Here is a 12,821-nt window from a genome sequence, read left to right on the forward strand (position 1 = left end):
GGCCACCTGGGGCGGCTCCGGAGCCCCGCGGGACGTAGCGGAGCCTTTTCCCGGGAGAGGAACCTCTGGGCCGTGCCCGCGGAGCAGCCCTGCCCGCCCCCGGGCGCACGGCGGCTCCCGGCCGTGCCGTGCCGTGCCGTGCCGGGCCGTGCCGGGCCGTGCCGAGCCGGGCCGAGCCGGGCCGTGCCGTGCCGGGCCGTGCCGTGCCGGGCCGGGCCGGGCCGTGCCGTGCCGTGCCGGGCCGTGCCGGGCCGGGCCGGGCCGGGCCGTCGGGCGGGCCGGGGCAGCGGAGCGGGGCCGAGCCGAGCCGCGCTCAGGTTACGCGGGCCTTGCGCGGGGTCACGTGCGCTCTCCGCCGGGATGCGGTCGGATCTGCTGGGACTGGCGGGGGGAGGGTGGAAAGGGAAAAAAAAAAAAAAAAAGACTAAAGAAAAAGGTTTATTTGCTAACCACTTTCCCCATCGCTGCTCGAGCAGGTTACTCCAAACCACAAAACAAGCCGGCGCCGCAGGCTCGCCCTGGCGTGCAGGGCAGCAGATGAAGGGAGCGGCCGGGACTCACAGAGCTGACGTCTTTACTAGGAGTTATTCCTTTATTTTGCTGCAAAATGGTGTTTACATACAGATAAAAGAAATCGATCTTAGTTTAGCACCACTTGTTCTCCGGGGAAAGAGAGGGTAGGATGCAGGAGAAAATCTATATAAATGGACAAAGAAAGGTAAAAAGCTGATAATACATGTTTCCGTGCTGGTCCGGCTCGTCTTCATCTTGGCTAAGAACTCAGCTTTGCCTATTTATGCAGGGATCCTACGCATTTCGAGAACTTGGTTTAAATGGTAAAAAGACGCACTCCCCGCGTTTCACTGGCGCGTACGCTCTACTCTAGGGGTGAACACTCCGGGCACAAGTTCATGCAGGAACGGGAGGACTCTGCTCTAGTACATAGAAAGAGCCTGCTCTCGCATTACTACTCTTTTCTTTTTCATCCTCCGGTTCTGAAACCAAATTTTAACTTGCTGATCGCTTAAATTCAGTCTGTTCGATAGTTCTTTCCTCTTCTGTCGGTTAATAAACTCATTGAGGAGAAACTCATTTTCCAATTCAGCAATTTGTTGTTTTGTGTATGGTTTCCGTTTCTTTCTTGATCTCCCCTGGGTGGGACACCAAGGCAGACCTACAACAAACACGTCGATAATTTAGTGGATCATGTCTGGGTATGCAAATATAGGAAAATAAAAATAAAATTTTTAAAAAATTAAAAAAAACCCAAAACCCAAACCAACCCCAAAAACCCCGCAAGCTATCAGAGCTAAACTAGGTCAGAAAATTGAGCAAAGCACATCTGACAGCACAATTTCTATCTAACCTCGGAATCAGATTAAGCGGTTTTTGTTCCGAAAGAGTTACAGGGAGGGTTACAAAGTAATTACAGGCATCTCTTACAAAGAAGGTATATCTAGGTCGCTTCTAACTAAAGCGAGATATTTAAGGCATACCATCCTGCACTGAAGGTCTGAGGCATGACTGGACTGCTGCGGGCTGAACTGTCAGGTTCAAGTTGACGGGATTCTTGATGTCCTCCTTTAAGCTTGAATTGCAGGAATTCACTTCGAAAAGAGTAGCCGAGCCATGCAAACTTCTCTGCAGGCTCGAGTGGTCATACTTTACGGGCTTTAAGTTGGCTGTGTGAGTAACAGTTGGGTCATTTGCAAAAGATTGCCTCTGCCTGCATCTCTCCTCTTGTTTGGAGCTCGTATCGTGGGCGTAATATTTATTGTTGTCTTCCAGGCATTCCTTGTTGCCGTTGGAGCTGATGTTGATTGGAACGGAGCCGGGGAGGTAAGGCTGCGCCGCGCCGCCGAACGCGTGGCTCTGCGGCTGGGCTGCGCACGAACTTGAGCAAGTCCAGGGGATCGAGCTCCGGGGGTAGGAAATGGTGGGCAGAGCCGCCAATTGACTGCCATTAGCCCGCAAATTAGGAAAATAAAAGGAATCTGGAGATTGCAAATTCAAGAGAGAACCAACGTAGCCAGATCTGTAGAGACTGCGATCACACATTTCCAACAAAGGACTTCAGCTGTTCTTACAGCGGTATTTAGTTACAACAGGGAATAAGCGGAAAGCCTGAAACGATTGGACGAAACTTTGCAGACAGGTTCTTCAAAGCCGGTAATTTCAGCACCGCCTCCAGCGACCGAGCCACAGAGTCTCCCCCCCTTTCCCCCCCTTTTTTTTTCTTCTTTCTCTTCACCCCCACTTTTAAAAAGTCTTATGATAACACTCGAAATATGAAAATATCGAGCTCGCAAGGGGGAGGGGAAACCATGGTCTCCACTTCTATAAAAGTGGCCGGGGCGAGTTGGCAGAGCTGCGGCGCCGGCGGAGAGATGAGAGGAAAACAAACATTTGCTGAGAGGACGGGGCAGCCCCGGTGCAGCTCCCGTGCCGGCGGGGTCCCGCGGCTGGCAGTGCCCGCCGGCCGGCAGCACCCTCCCGGCCAGAACGATACCACGGTAAGAGTGAGCACCGAGCACTGGAAATAACTCGTGATGTCTCTGAGATGTGGAGGTCTAGGGCACACGTATGCACTTCAGCCCCTAAGTGCATCATATGCATCCGCATATGCGTGCAAATAAAGTCTTAATCTATCGGATATCAGCGGACCGTCGTTCTGGCACACTAATGACCAGTACTGTCTTAGGTCCGCACGTCTGCCCCTTCTTACCCCTTTTGCTTTTCATCTTCAATTGAAAGCGCTTTTAGACGAACAAAGCTTCTAAAACTCGGAGTCTATCTTGTCTTTGAAATACAATCAAACAAATATCAACAAAGAGAGAATAACAGCAGCAACAACACGGAATTACTTGGGCAACCCCCTGAGATTAAATAAATAAAATTATAAATAAAATCGAAAGACTTGAAAAAGAAAATGCCAAGGTCTGCTCTTCAGCAGAAAGGGTGAGAATGCAGCAGCGGGCAGAAGGGAGAATCAGCCTCATCTCCCAGGTTATGTGTGAGGAATTTTTCTCTCCTGAAAATTATTCCTTAGTGTTTTATTACTCTGTTATTTTGGGTAGTAAATATATTTTTGCATTTTTGGTTGATCAAACGAGAGACCATTAATTGCATTATCTCTCTCATTTCCCCACTGCCCCTGAGTTATTAAGATCATGTCTGAGAGCATCCTCACGGGAGATTGCGGACGGTGCGGTTCGCGAGGCAGGGTTCTTCCCCTCGAGAAGAGGCAGAGCCCCGTGGGCTGCACCCAACGACCCTGGCAGGGAGCTGGAAGGCTCGGGAAGGAGCGGAGCACCCATGGGCTCTGCGCTCCTTCCGCTCCTTGCCCAGCCGCCCCACAAATGCGAGGGACACTCTGGAGGCCGATCAGCCTCCCGGACCGGGCGTTTCTGTCCTCGGCCTCTTTCCCGAGAAGATCTCCCCTGGTGTGTGCGAGTCCGGCGTCAAGCGAAGCTTTAATGCCCGGAGTTTCCCACTTTCATTACCTCCGTTAAAAACTTGAACCCAGTTAGCAGGTAGGGTTAATTTTCCCTGTTATTATCCTCTTAATCACAGTTTTAATCTTGCTTTTATTTCTAAGGCGAGATCAGAGTAGCTGCCCTTCTTGACATTCTCCTAATCAAATTCATCTTTCTGTTTAATGGGAAATTGAGGGAAATTCTGCAGTAATTTCATTGCCCTGGAAAAAAAAATCTTTAAATGATTGCTCTCTCCTAGACCACACAGGACCACACAAGCACCGCTGGAGGATATTGCTGACCACTGCCCTTAATTTTTATTGTTTGAATTATGTCTGCCAATTGAATCTCCCTCTTATTAGCTGACTTGTATTCCAACTTTGTGTTCCCTAAGAAGATGGTTAATATTTTTTTTTTCATAATCGCCTTTTACGAAAGAGCTGATTTTCGGTTCTTGGAAGAGAAAAGGCACATTCGGTTCAAAGGCTATATTTTTGTCTGCAATAAACACGAGGAATGGATGTGAGTTCCCAGTTACCGGAAAGAAAGGTGACACTTCAAACTAACTTTTATGGGGTTAGAGAAAACAGAGCTTTCAATTAATATTCAGCTCATTTGTAATTGCTAATTAATTTAAAAAAGAAGGAAAAAAAAAAAAAAAGAAAAAAAGAGAGAGAAAATAATAAAAACCTGAAATAGTTGGAGACACTTAGAGCTAAGGAAAATGTTTAAATCTACATGGAAAAACATTTACAGAAACATCTTGTTCCAGAGGCGGCTGGCCTGGGAGTGGAGGGGAGTGGAAGGAGAGCCTCGCACGGGCTTCTGCTGCTTTTTCCAGCCACAGCCGGCTGCTGGTTTGGGGGCGGCGTGTTAATGCCGCGGGTGTCCCCCCGCCTGTGTCTGTACAGGAAATATCACCGCTGAGGAACAGGGCAACCCGGAGGCCTGCTTTCACACGCTCCTTTCCTCCTTTCCGCTCTTTTTTTTTTTTTTTTTTTTTTTTTTTTTTTATACTCTGGTTTTTAAATAGGCGTCCGGATAGGCCTGGACATCAGAGCTGACCACACGCTATAATTTCACTGGCATAGTCTTGCAGTTTACAGACGAAGGGTGCTCTGCGTGTGACCGAACAGCCTCCCTCGCTCATTTATCACTCGGAAACGCGGCTCCCGGAGCGAGAAGGCTTCCCTTGCCTATGCCAGGGGTTGTCCAGGAGATGGCAGGATTGCCTCAGACATGGCTGGGAAACAGCGCTGCCTGACAGGAGCCCAGCAATGCATCACTGCGCCACTGTGCATTTGCAATTCGGTTTGTCGAGGTACATGTTAATTATCTGCAATAGCGTGAGCTACATTTCAGGCGAACCATCATATCTTTTTCTCTAAACGCGGCCAGATGTGGCCGGCTACTGCTGGGGCTGCGAGGCTGCATCCCGGCCCCGGGACACGTGAAACCGATGTCCTGAAGAGCCCAGGCTGTGGCCAAAGAGGTTTTGAACAAGGCTCACCAATGCCCCAGCTACAGGCTTAGAAAGCCCTTTTACTCTCAGCCGGTAGGTAGAGGGGCAGATGTGCGCCTCACCTTCCTCCCGCCTGTAATTGCTGGCTTCTTAATGATTCTGCACGCTCTTACGAAACTAAAAGGCGACTCCTCTCCATCTGGTACCGATTTGCCAGACAGTTCGGGTTTCCTTCTGCCCGGGGAAGGAGGCTTTGGCTCGGTAATCTGCGCCTTCTGAAAGCACGGAGCCCGGCAAAGCCAAAGGTTAAGCCTGGAAGGAGGAAGAGAGCAGCCCGAGATGGCTCCGCGGCCGGGAAACAAAACAGCTCTGGCAGTGCCCGGCCTTTCACGGAGACTCGGTGGGAGGAAAAACCTCTGTAGAATTAATGGCAAGTGTGTGTGGGTGAGTGGAGGTGCCAAGGGGGAGAAGACAAGAATTTAAAATATTCAGAGAAAACAAGGTTGCATCAGCAGAGAGGGCCGTTCCAGGCACGTAAATGATGAGCACCGCTAGTGTCCTTTTATACTATAATGAAACAAAAATGCGCTTTGCGATAAAATCTGAACTGCTCAGAAATGGGCTTGATTCGTCCGTTCAGGGAAAACAAACGCCATGAGCTTGCAAGTGGAGTAGAAAGGGGAAGGAGGAGGGTAGAGGAGGGGGAAGATAACCTCCCGGTGGAACCAGCCGGAGGTGGAGAAAACGGAGGGGCATCGCTCCGGGCCGGCCGCCGGGGAACCGGCAAGTGCCCGCACGTTTTGGAAATGGAGAACAAAGGGGCGGCGGGCAGGCAGAGCAGGGCTCGGAGGAAAAGGGGAGACACAGCCTTTCGTCTGCTTCCCACGCTCTGTATTTCTCGCCGGCAACATTTCTTTCTCGCTAAAACCCTTTGTTATAGACAAGGCACTCTCAAATGCCTCATTCTTTAAAGCGCGCCTTATTGTATCTATCTCTCACTTCCCAGGAACGGCGTACTGTAAGTGTTCCTGAGAGGATCCCAGGCAAACCTGGAGCCCGTGAAACCCCTTGGGGCAAAAGAAGGAGAATTTCTTTATGTCTTTTTATATGTAGCGAAAAGAAATCATTTTATTAAAGATGGTTCAGGAAAAGATTTGCAACATCGTTAACAGTTTAGAAGCTCTGATTGTATGTCCAACACAAAGTAAAAGCAGACTTTAAGACAAATTTTTTAGAAATGGTTTATGGAGAAGAAGGCTTATCGTATGTCTTACCACATACAAGGATAATCAAAATGTTTAGAACAATAGCATATTATAATAAATAATACTAGTTTGGAACACATTTTAATAATTAGACGAGGCACATTAACAGAGAGGATACCGCTTCTCTCTCCTAGTTGTTGATTAGCGTGTCTGATCACCCTGTGTATATCATGACATGTACACTAGGTTTAAAAGAATGAAAAAATCGACAAAATTTTAGCCTTTCGGCTCATATAAATTATGTCATCTTTTGATTTTCCTTATTTATTGCTTCTGTCATTAACACCCGTTTACTTTTGTAAATTAAAAGCTAGCAGTGACCTTCGCTCTTGCGACAAGGAGTTTTTGGGCGGGAGGAAGGAGAAGAGTCTCTTGGGCTGGTCCAGACAAGCAGGGCAGAGGGGACATTTCCCGCCAGGTCTGTGCAGGTCCATACACACCTCTGTAGGGGCAGCCTGTCCTCTGGCTGCAGGGCGAGCTGGCCGATCCATCATGCCGAGAGCGCTGCCGCGATCTGCGGAGCGCTCAGCCTTGCAGCCCCATCCGGCAGCCCCGTCCGGACACAAACTCTTCCCCTCTCCAGCCGGGCTCCTTTTCCAGCCGGGCAGTGTGGACTCCTTGCACTGGAAACGAAAGTGTGGCGGAAAGAACCCGCAAACCCAGCCTCGACCTCAAACCTGCAGCAGCAGGAGCGCGACGGGACGTGCCTGCGATTCTGCGCCTCGCAACAGCTCGGAGAGCTTATCCCTTCCTCGAAAAATAATTAAAAATTCTGCTGCAGCCAGTAAACCTCCAAGCAACTCTCTCCGAGTCCCAGTGGACCAGGCAGGTTTGGCCCAAGCCGAGTGCCCCGACGGCTCCGTATTCCGCCTTTCTTGTATTTCCGATTGAATTTTTTTTTTCACTCGGCGTGTTTTGAAGTTTACGATACCAAATCAAAACTGACACTTATTGGCACTGGCTGTTGCTCAGAGGAAAAAAAAGAAAACAAAAAACAAAACAAAACAAAACAAAAAAAACCCAAACAAAATAAACAAACAAACAAACAAAAAAAAAAACCCAAAAAACAAACAAACAAAAAAAACCCCAAAAAACACAGAGTACTTCCCAAAGACTTAAGCATTAAAGAAAATTATAACCATTACCGTTCAACATATTTAAATTCGTTTATACTGGCCGAGAGGGAAGAATAGAAAATATAATTAATATTAATATTATTATTATTTTCAAAAAGAAGAAACTATGATTCAATTCAAGGTTTGTCAACACTCCCTTACACTGAGAGAAAAACGCTGACTTTCACGGAAAACAATTCCCGAAGTTTCGCCACCGCTGGAAGGACAAAAAAATTTAAATATATTTTCAAGTCTTTCCAAAAGTCTTTCGCTGGTTGTAAATTGAGTTTATATTTTCATCACTATCCGCAGCTAATGTATCATGATACGTTGTCTTTCAGTTTGGAAACTATTTTCTTATCCTTCACCCTCCTGTTCTGAAACCAAATGGTAACTTGTCTCTCAGACAGGTTTGTGGCTGCGGATATCCTTCGCCTCTTGTCCTTGTTAATGAACTTGTTAATGGCATATTCATTCTCGAGTTCTTTAAGCTGCAGTTTTGTATACGGCACTCGCTTCTTTCTCCCACGCCGATAGACACACATATCGGGCTGGTTTAGTGCAACGTCCCCTATTGTAAAAGACATTATGTGAAAAATCAGAATTTTATTACAGGCGTTTAAGGCTTAACCGATACTTGTTGGGCACTGGTTTTCATGGGCAAATAAATAATGCCGGGGTTGTTTACAGTTTATTATTATTTACACTGTCACATTATTTGCACTCTAGTAAAGTACCACCAAAACTTTGATGGACTGTCATCACTTTTCAGGCATGCATCGCTAACCGAGCATGCAGGGCGGCGGGGGCAGCGGCTGGGGGGCTGAGAGTGGGTCGGTGCTGGCAGCGCACACACAGAAATCCCTTTGGTGAGAGTTTCCCGGGTTTGTTTGCATGTGGTTTGTGCCCCTGTGCCCTCACTACTCGCAATGTCTGAAGTGCTCTGGGGCCGGCGGATCAGTCGCCGGCCGGAGAGGCAGAGGAGAGCAAGCCTTCGAGCCACCGCCCTGCAAACTTCAAACGCGACTACAAACCCGGCCAGCGAGGGAAGCAGCGGGAGAAGGGACCCGAGGCCGCCCCGGGGCTGGCGGGCCGGGCTCCGGTGCCCCGGCGCTGGTGGCGGGGAAGTTCTGGGGTCAGTCCCGCGGGTATGGAAAACAGAGGGTGAGGATTTTCTCGGGGGTAGACGGCCGAGGGGGGAGTGAGAAAAAGAGAATATCCACCGCCCCCACCCTGCTCTATGCGTGTCTGTGCAGCGTGTCCAGCTCGGCAGGCCGCCCCTGCAGCCCGGGGGGCGGGGGAGGGGACGGAAAGGCGGAGGAGGCGCGGGGGAGTTCTGCTCAGACCATTTCTCCCCCTCTCGTACCTGGAAAGGACGATTTCCAGAAGTGTGAGCTCTGTGTCTGATCTTTGGCACAGTAAACCTGACTATTCCAGCCATTAGCCAGAGTCCAAGACTGATAGCCCTCCATTGATATGTATGTTTCGTGTCTCGGTTCCCCAGAGCCAAACGTTGAGACCATGTCTATGTACCCAGGAACGTGCTGGTAGGGGGTTGTATAGCCCTGGTAGAAGGACACTTCCTTTGCCCTGGAGGAGACTTCATTGGCAGGGACACTCGTGCTGGTCAAGCTGGAGACGTCCATGTACTTTTCCACGGGGAAGCCGCCAATGGAGGCATGGGGGGGAGACTTCAGGGCGTTTTGCTGTATCCCAACCCCGTGGGACATCCTGCAGCTATAGTATCCATTGCCAAAGTGATACCCATAGCCCAGCGCGGGGGCGGCGGCCGCCGTGGTGGAGCCCGGGCAGTCCTTGGTCGGGGGGTCGGGCCTCGCCGCCGCCCCCGAGCGCTCCCCTCCGCCGGCGTAGGCAAAACCCGAGGCGGCGGCGGCGGCAGCGGCGGCGGCGGCCGCTCGGCCCGTGTGCGCCGCCCCGAAAACGGGCGAGGAGAGAAAATTACGGCACTGCCCGGGGGCTCCGCCGCCGCCGCTGCCGCCGCCGCCGCCGCTGCTGTCGCCGCGCAGTCCGTCCATCTCCCAGCTCGCTGCTTTGCTCATGGCCTTGCACATCGCGGGCGGCGGCGGCGGCGGCTCGGTCCTCGGCCGGGCATGTTGCGGATGGTTATTTGCCTCCAACAGGTTGGATCCTGGCGGTACGTTTATAAAAACGAAGTCCAGGTTGGGAGGGGGGAGCGGGGTGGGGGTGGCCGGCCCCAGATTAGTTTGCCTCAGCCCGGGGGGCTGCTCATAGGCTGCCGTCGGAACATGTGACCCTCCCGCTGCCCGCACTGCCCCTTTCGCCTCGCAGCCCCCCGGTCCGCACCGACGGCGCCCCCACCCTCCGCTCCCACCCCCGCCCCGCCGCCGCGCTCCCGCCCCGCCACGGCCCCGGCGCTGGAGCGGGGGGAGGCTGGGCGGGCGAGCGGCGGTGATGCCCCTCCGGACTAACCTAGGCCCCCGTAGCCTTCATCTCCCCCTTCCTCCTGCCCGCGGCTTCAAAAAGGCCAGTCGAGTACCACTGGACCTTTAGAGGCCGCGGGAAGGGGCTCTTTTTACAGCCAAGGGCAGGGGTCTCACCGGATCCACAGCGAGACCTTCTCCAGTTCAATGTTGCGTCTGCAAGAGGGGGAAAACCCCAACGCAGTCTTTGTATTCCACCCTCTCCACCTCCCTACTTCCCGGCGATATGGAGTAGAAGGGCTTTGTTCTATGGGAAAAGGGGTCCCCTGGCTTCACTGAAGTGTCGGTCCCTGGCAGAACCCCCCCTTTACTCCCCCTTCCTTACCCTCCCCTCAGTATTGCTACCGGCCAGGAAAATACGCGGGGTCTGCGCGCAGCGCAGGATGGTAAACCTGGCACTCATTAGATGTGGCTTTTTTTCCCCTTGCAGTGTCAGTTCATGTCGTGGTAAGGCAGCCTAGTTAAAACGCGGCGTTTGCTTACGCTGATGGCTGTCCTTTGTGGTAACTTCTCAAACTGTGGCAAATCCTTCTGTCGTCTCTCTCAGCTCTCACACTGAGTCGGGATGGAAATGTAGGAGCGCGAAGTACTGGAGATGGAGAAAACTCCGAAGACTACTCTCAACTCCAGCCCCAACCGCAACCTCAACCACAATCCCAATCCCTACCCCTCTGGACCGAGTCCAGTCGCTCCGCAGTTGTGTATTGCACACTTGGCTCTCTCTTGGGCGCGGAGGGCAAAAAGTTGCTGGGAAAAGTGTCAGCTGCTCGGGGAAGGGCAGGGAAACTCCGCGCCGCTGAAAACCATATAAGTGAGGCTGTGTTTACTGTCCCTGAGGAGGCTCAGGCGCATGAGAGAAGAGGCAGCCGCCATGGAGGTGAAACTCTGTGCCGACACCATTTCGGGGCTCTGGGGGTGTCCTTGCTGAGCAGCCCGGGCAGGTGGTGGCCGGGCTCCCCGGACACCGGGCTGTCGCGGGATACCTGCAGGTCCCGCAGCAGGGTTTGAGCAGCCCTACTTTGTAGCCGGTCTAACAATCGTCGGCGGTATCTGGAAGCGGGTTTGGAATGACAAACGGGTGGCCGTAATTACGGGAACAACCGGATGGCATAGACGAGTTCACGTTCATTACCTCTGACCGCATAATTGCTATTAAGTTTTCATAATCAGCTAATAAGTGAGCCAGGCGTGATTACATGTTTCTCTCGGTTATAAGCTGAATCAGTACTTACACTCAGGACATTAAACCCTCCGTAATTAGAAGGAAGTTTTGTCGAAGAACAATTTTCTCACCCTTTTATGTCCCTGCAAGCAACTTTCTAGCGAAAACGCTGCTATAAAAAGAAGCCCAGAGAAATGAAGGATTTTTATTTCTCCGGATATCTTTCTATGCGAATTCCCACGTCCTGTTGTGTTTCCTCTTTCAATAAATGCAGCGAAAATTTCTCTCGTGTCAGGACGTTTAAATAAGGCCGTGAAAGAAAGGAACACCTAAAGAGCAGGGTTTCGGAGCTTTTCTAGGTCGAGTGCATCAAAAGAAACCACGGTGGAGCCCTTAGAGGTCTTCAGCCCCGCCGAGACCTCTGCTCCAGCTAGAGCCCCTCGGTGTACCAAAAAACTCTTTGGGCGGGTTCATGACCAACAACTTCAATTCTATAATGAGATGCTTTGTGAAGGGTGTAGCAAACAGCATTGCCTTGCATGGCAGGATATTATGCACAGGAATAAATGATCTCATGAGCAAAGGTCGGCTCTCTGAGAGCACCCACCCAGTTTACAAGTGGCAGGATGCGTCCCACACCCCAGTCCAGGGCGCCGCGCCTTGTGGAGGCCCCGAGCAGCCCGGCGCTTCCTTTGCCCGGGGAGAGCGGCTCCCATGGAGGCTCAGCTCCGTGTCGGGCAGGGCAGGAGGAGCTGCCGTGCTGGCCGGGCCGCTCTCCCTGCGAGGCCGTCCTTGTCTTCTGCGAGCAGCGCTTCCACGGGTGGCCAGCGCCCCGAGGAGTCGCGTCGCATTCTCAATTGACACATTGCACGGAAATCTGAAGAATACACCAGCTAGAAAGCAGCGCTGCAGGCGTGCTTGTACCTCCCCAGAAGAAAAGTTTGAGGGGTTTATTTATTTACTTTTAAACATTTTTACAATCCTGAAATTATCTCATTTAGTCAAGTGTATTTACCCTGGTTTAATACAGTCAGGATTCCACTCAAACTTTTAGCACAGGTTTTTAGCTTCTGCCTAATATCCATCTCTTAAAGGAACCCCCCGATTTTTTATATCCTCCCTCGCCATAATCTGACGATGGTAATCGTGTCGATAGGAAGTTGCTTTTCATGTTAATGTTTGCTGCAGGGAAAAAAAACTCTAGTCCAGGACAAACAAAGAACGCAAACAAAACCACTCGATTTATATGTCTCCCAAACCTTATCCCGTGTCCACTGTGTTCCATTGTTACCTTTTAACTTGCAGGAATTTTTAATAGCTAAACCGAATAGAAGAACTTTCATTTTTTTCCCATGCCTTTAAAAAAATAGCCAGTTATGATAACGAATAGATTGAATAGCAACACGTGGAGAATTGTTAAACTATTTCCCCCTCCAGATCTGTGCCACAGCTTCTCACTTCTTTATTATTTCAACCTTAAACAATCCGTTTAGGGACGGGGAAAGTTTTCCCGGGGTTTCCCGCGTGGCCTCGGCACAGCGGCCACGGGCGGCTGAGCTCTGCGGGCGTTGAACTTGAGCTCTCGGGTCACGGGCTGGTGCTGGCCGCTCTCTGGCTGCCACCGCTGCTCTGAGACAGCGCGGGGACCTCGGGACCCTGACCTTGGACCAGCTGGGCAGCCTGCCGCAGCTGCAACCCGAACGGAACCATCGAGTCTCTTTGCGACCGGGCATGGGGTTTGTCGCCTGAATTAAACCTTGTCTGTGCACAAAGGCAGCCTCAGAAGACATCATGTAGCTGTGAAGCTCGCGTAGCGTCCCGTGGATTTCTGCCTGGGCAGTGCGAGGAGGGACGGTGTGCAGGGCCCGCGGGGACACGC

At 51.4% G+C, this 12,821-nt stretch overlaps 2 protein-coding genes across 2 annotated transcripts; both read right to left on the minus strand.

The window, feature by feature from the left end:
- Window positions 1–567: 567 nt before the first annotated feature.
- On the minus strand, window positions 568–2,058 carry HOXD12 (homeobox D12). Its single transcript, XM_056495787.1, has 2 exons — window positions 1,497–2,058; window positions 568–1,174 (listed from the first exon to the last, which is right to left on the minus strand). The coding sequence occupies exons 1-2, from the start codon at window positions 2,056–2,058 to the stop codon at window positions 936–938; spliced, it is 801 nt and encodes a 266-aa protein (XP_056351762.1). The 3' UTR covers window positions 568–935.
- A 5,261-nt stretch (window positions 2,059–7,319) lies between these two features.
- HOXD13 (homeobox D13) lies at window positions 7,320–9,467 on the minus strand. Its single transcript, XM_056495781.1, has 2 exons — window positions 8,685–9,467; window positions 7,320–7,889 (listed from the first exon to the last, which is right to left on the minus strand). The coding sequence occupies exons 1-2, from the start codon at window positions 9,388–9,390 to the stop codon at window positions 7,639–7,641; spliced, it is 957 nt and encodes a 318-aa protein (XP_056351756.1). The 5' UTR covers window positions 9,391–9,467; the 3' UTR covers window positions 7,320–7,638.
- Between the last annotated feature and the right edge of the window lie 3,354 nt (window positions 9,468–12,821).

Source organism: Oenanthe melanoleuca, chromosome 7 (genome assembly GCF_029582105.1).
Source record: "Oenanthe melanoleuca isolate GR-GAL-2019-014 chromosome 7, OMel1.0, whole genome shotgun sequence".
Lineage (NCBI taxonomy): Eukaryota > Metazoa > Chordata > Aves > Passeriformes > Muscicapidae > Oenanthe > Oenanthe melanoleuca.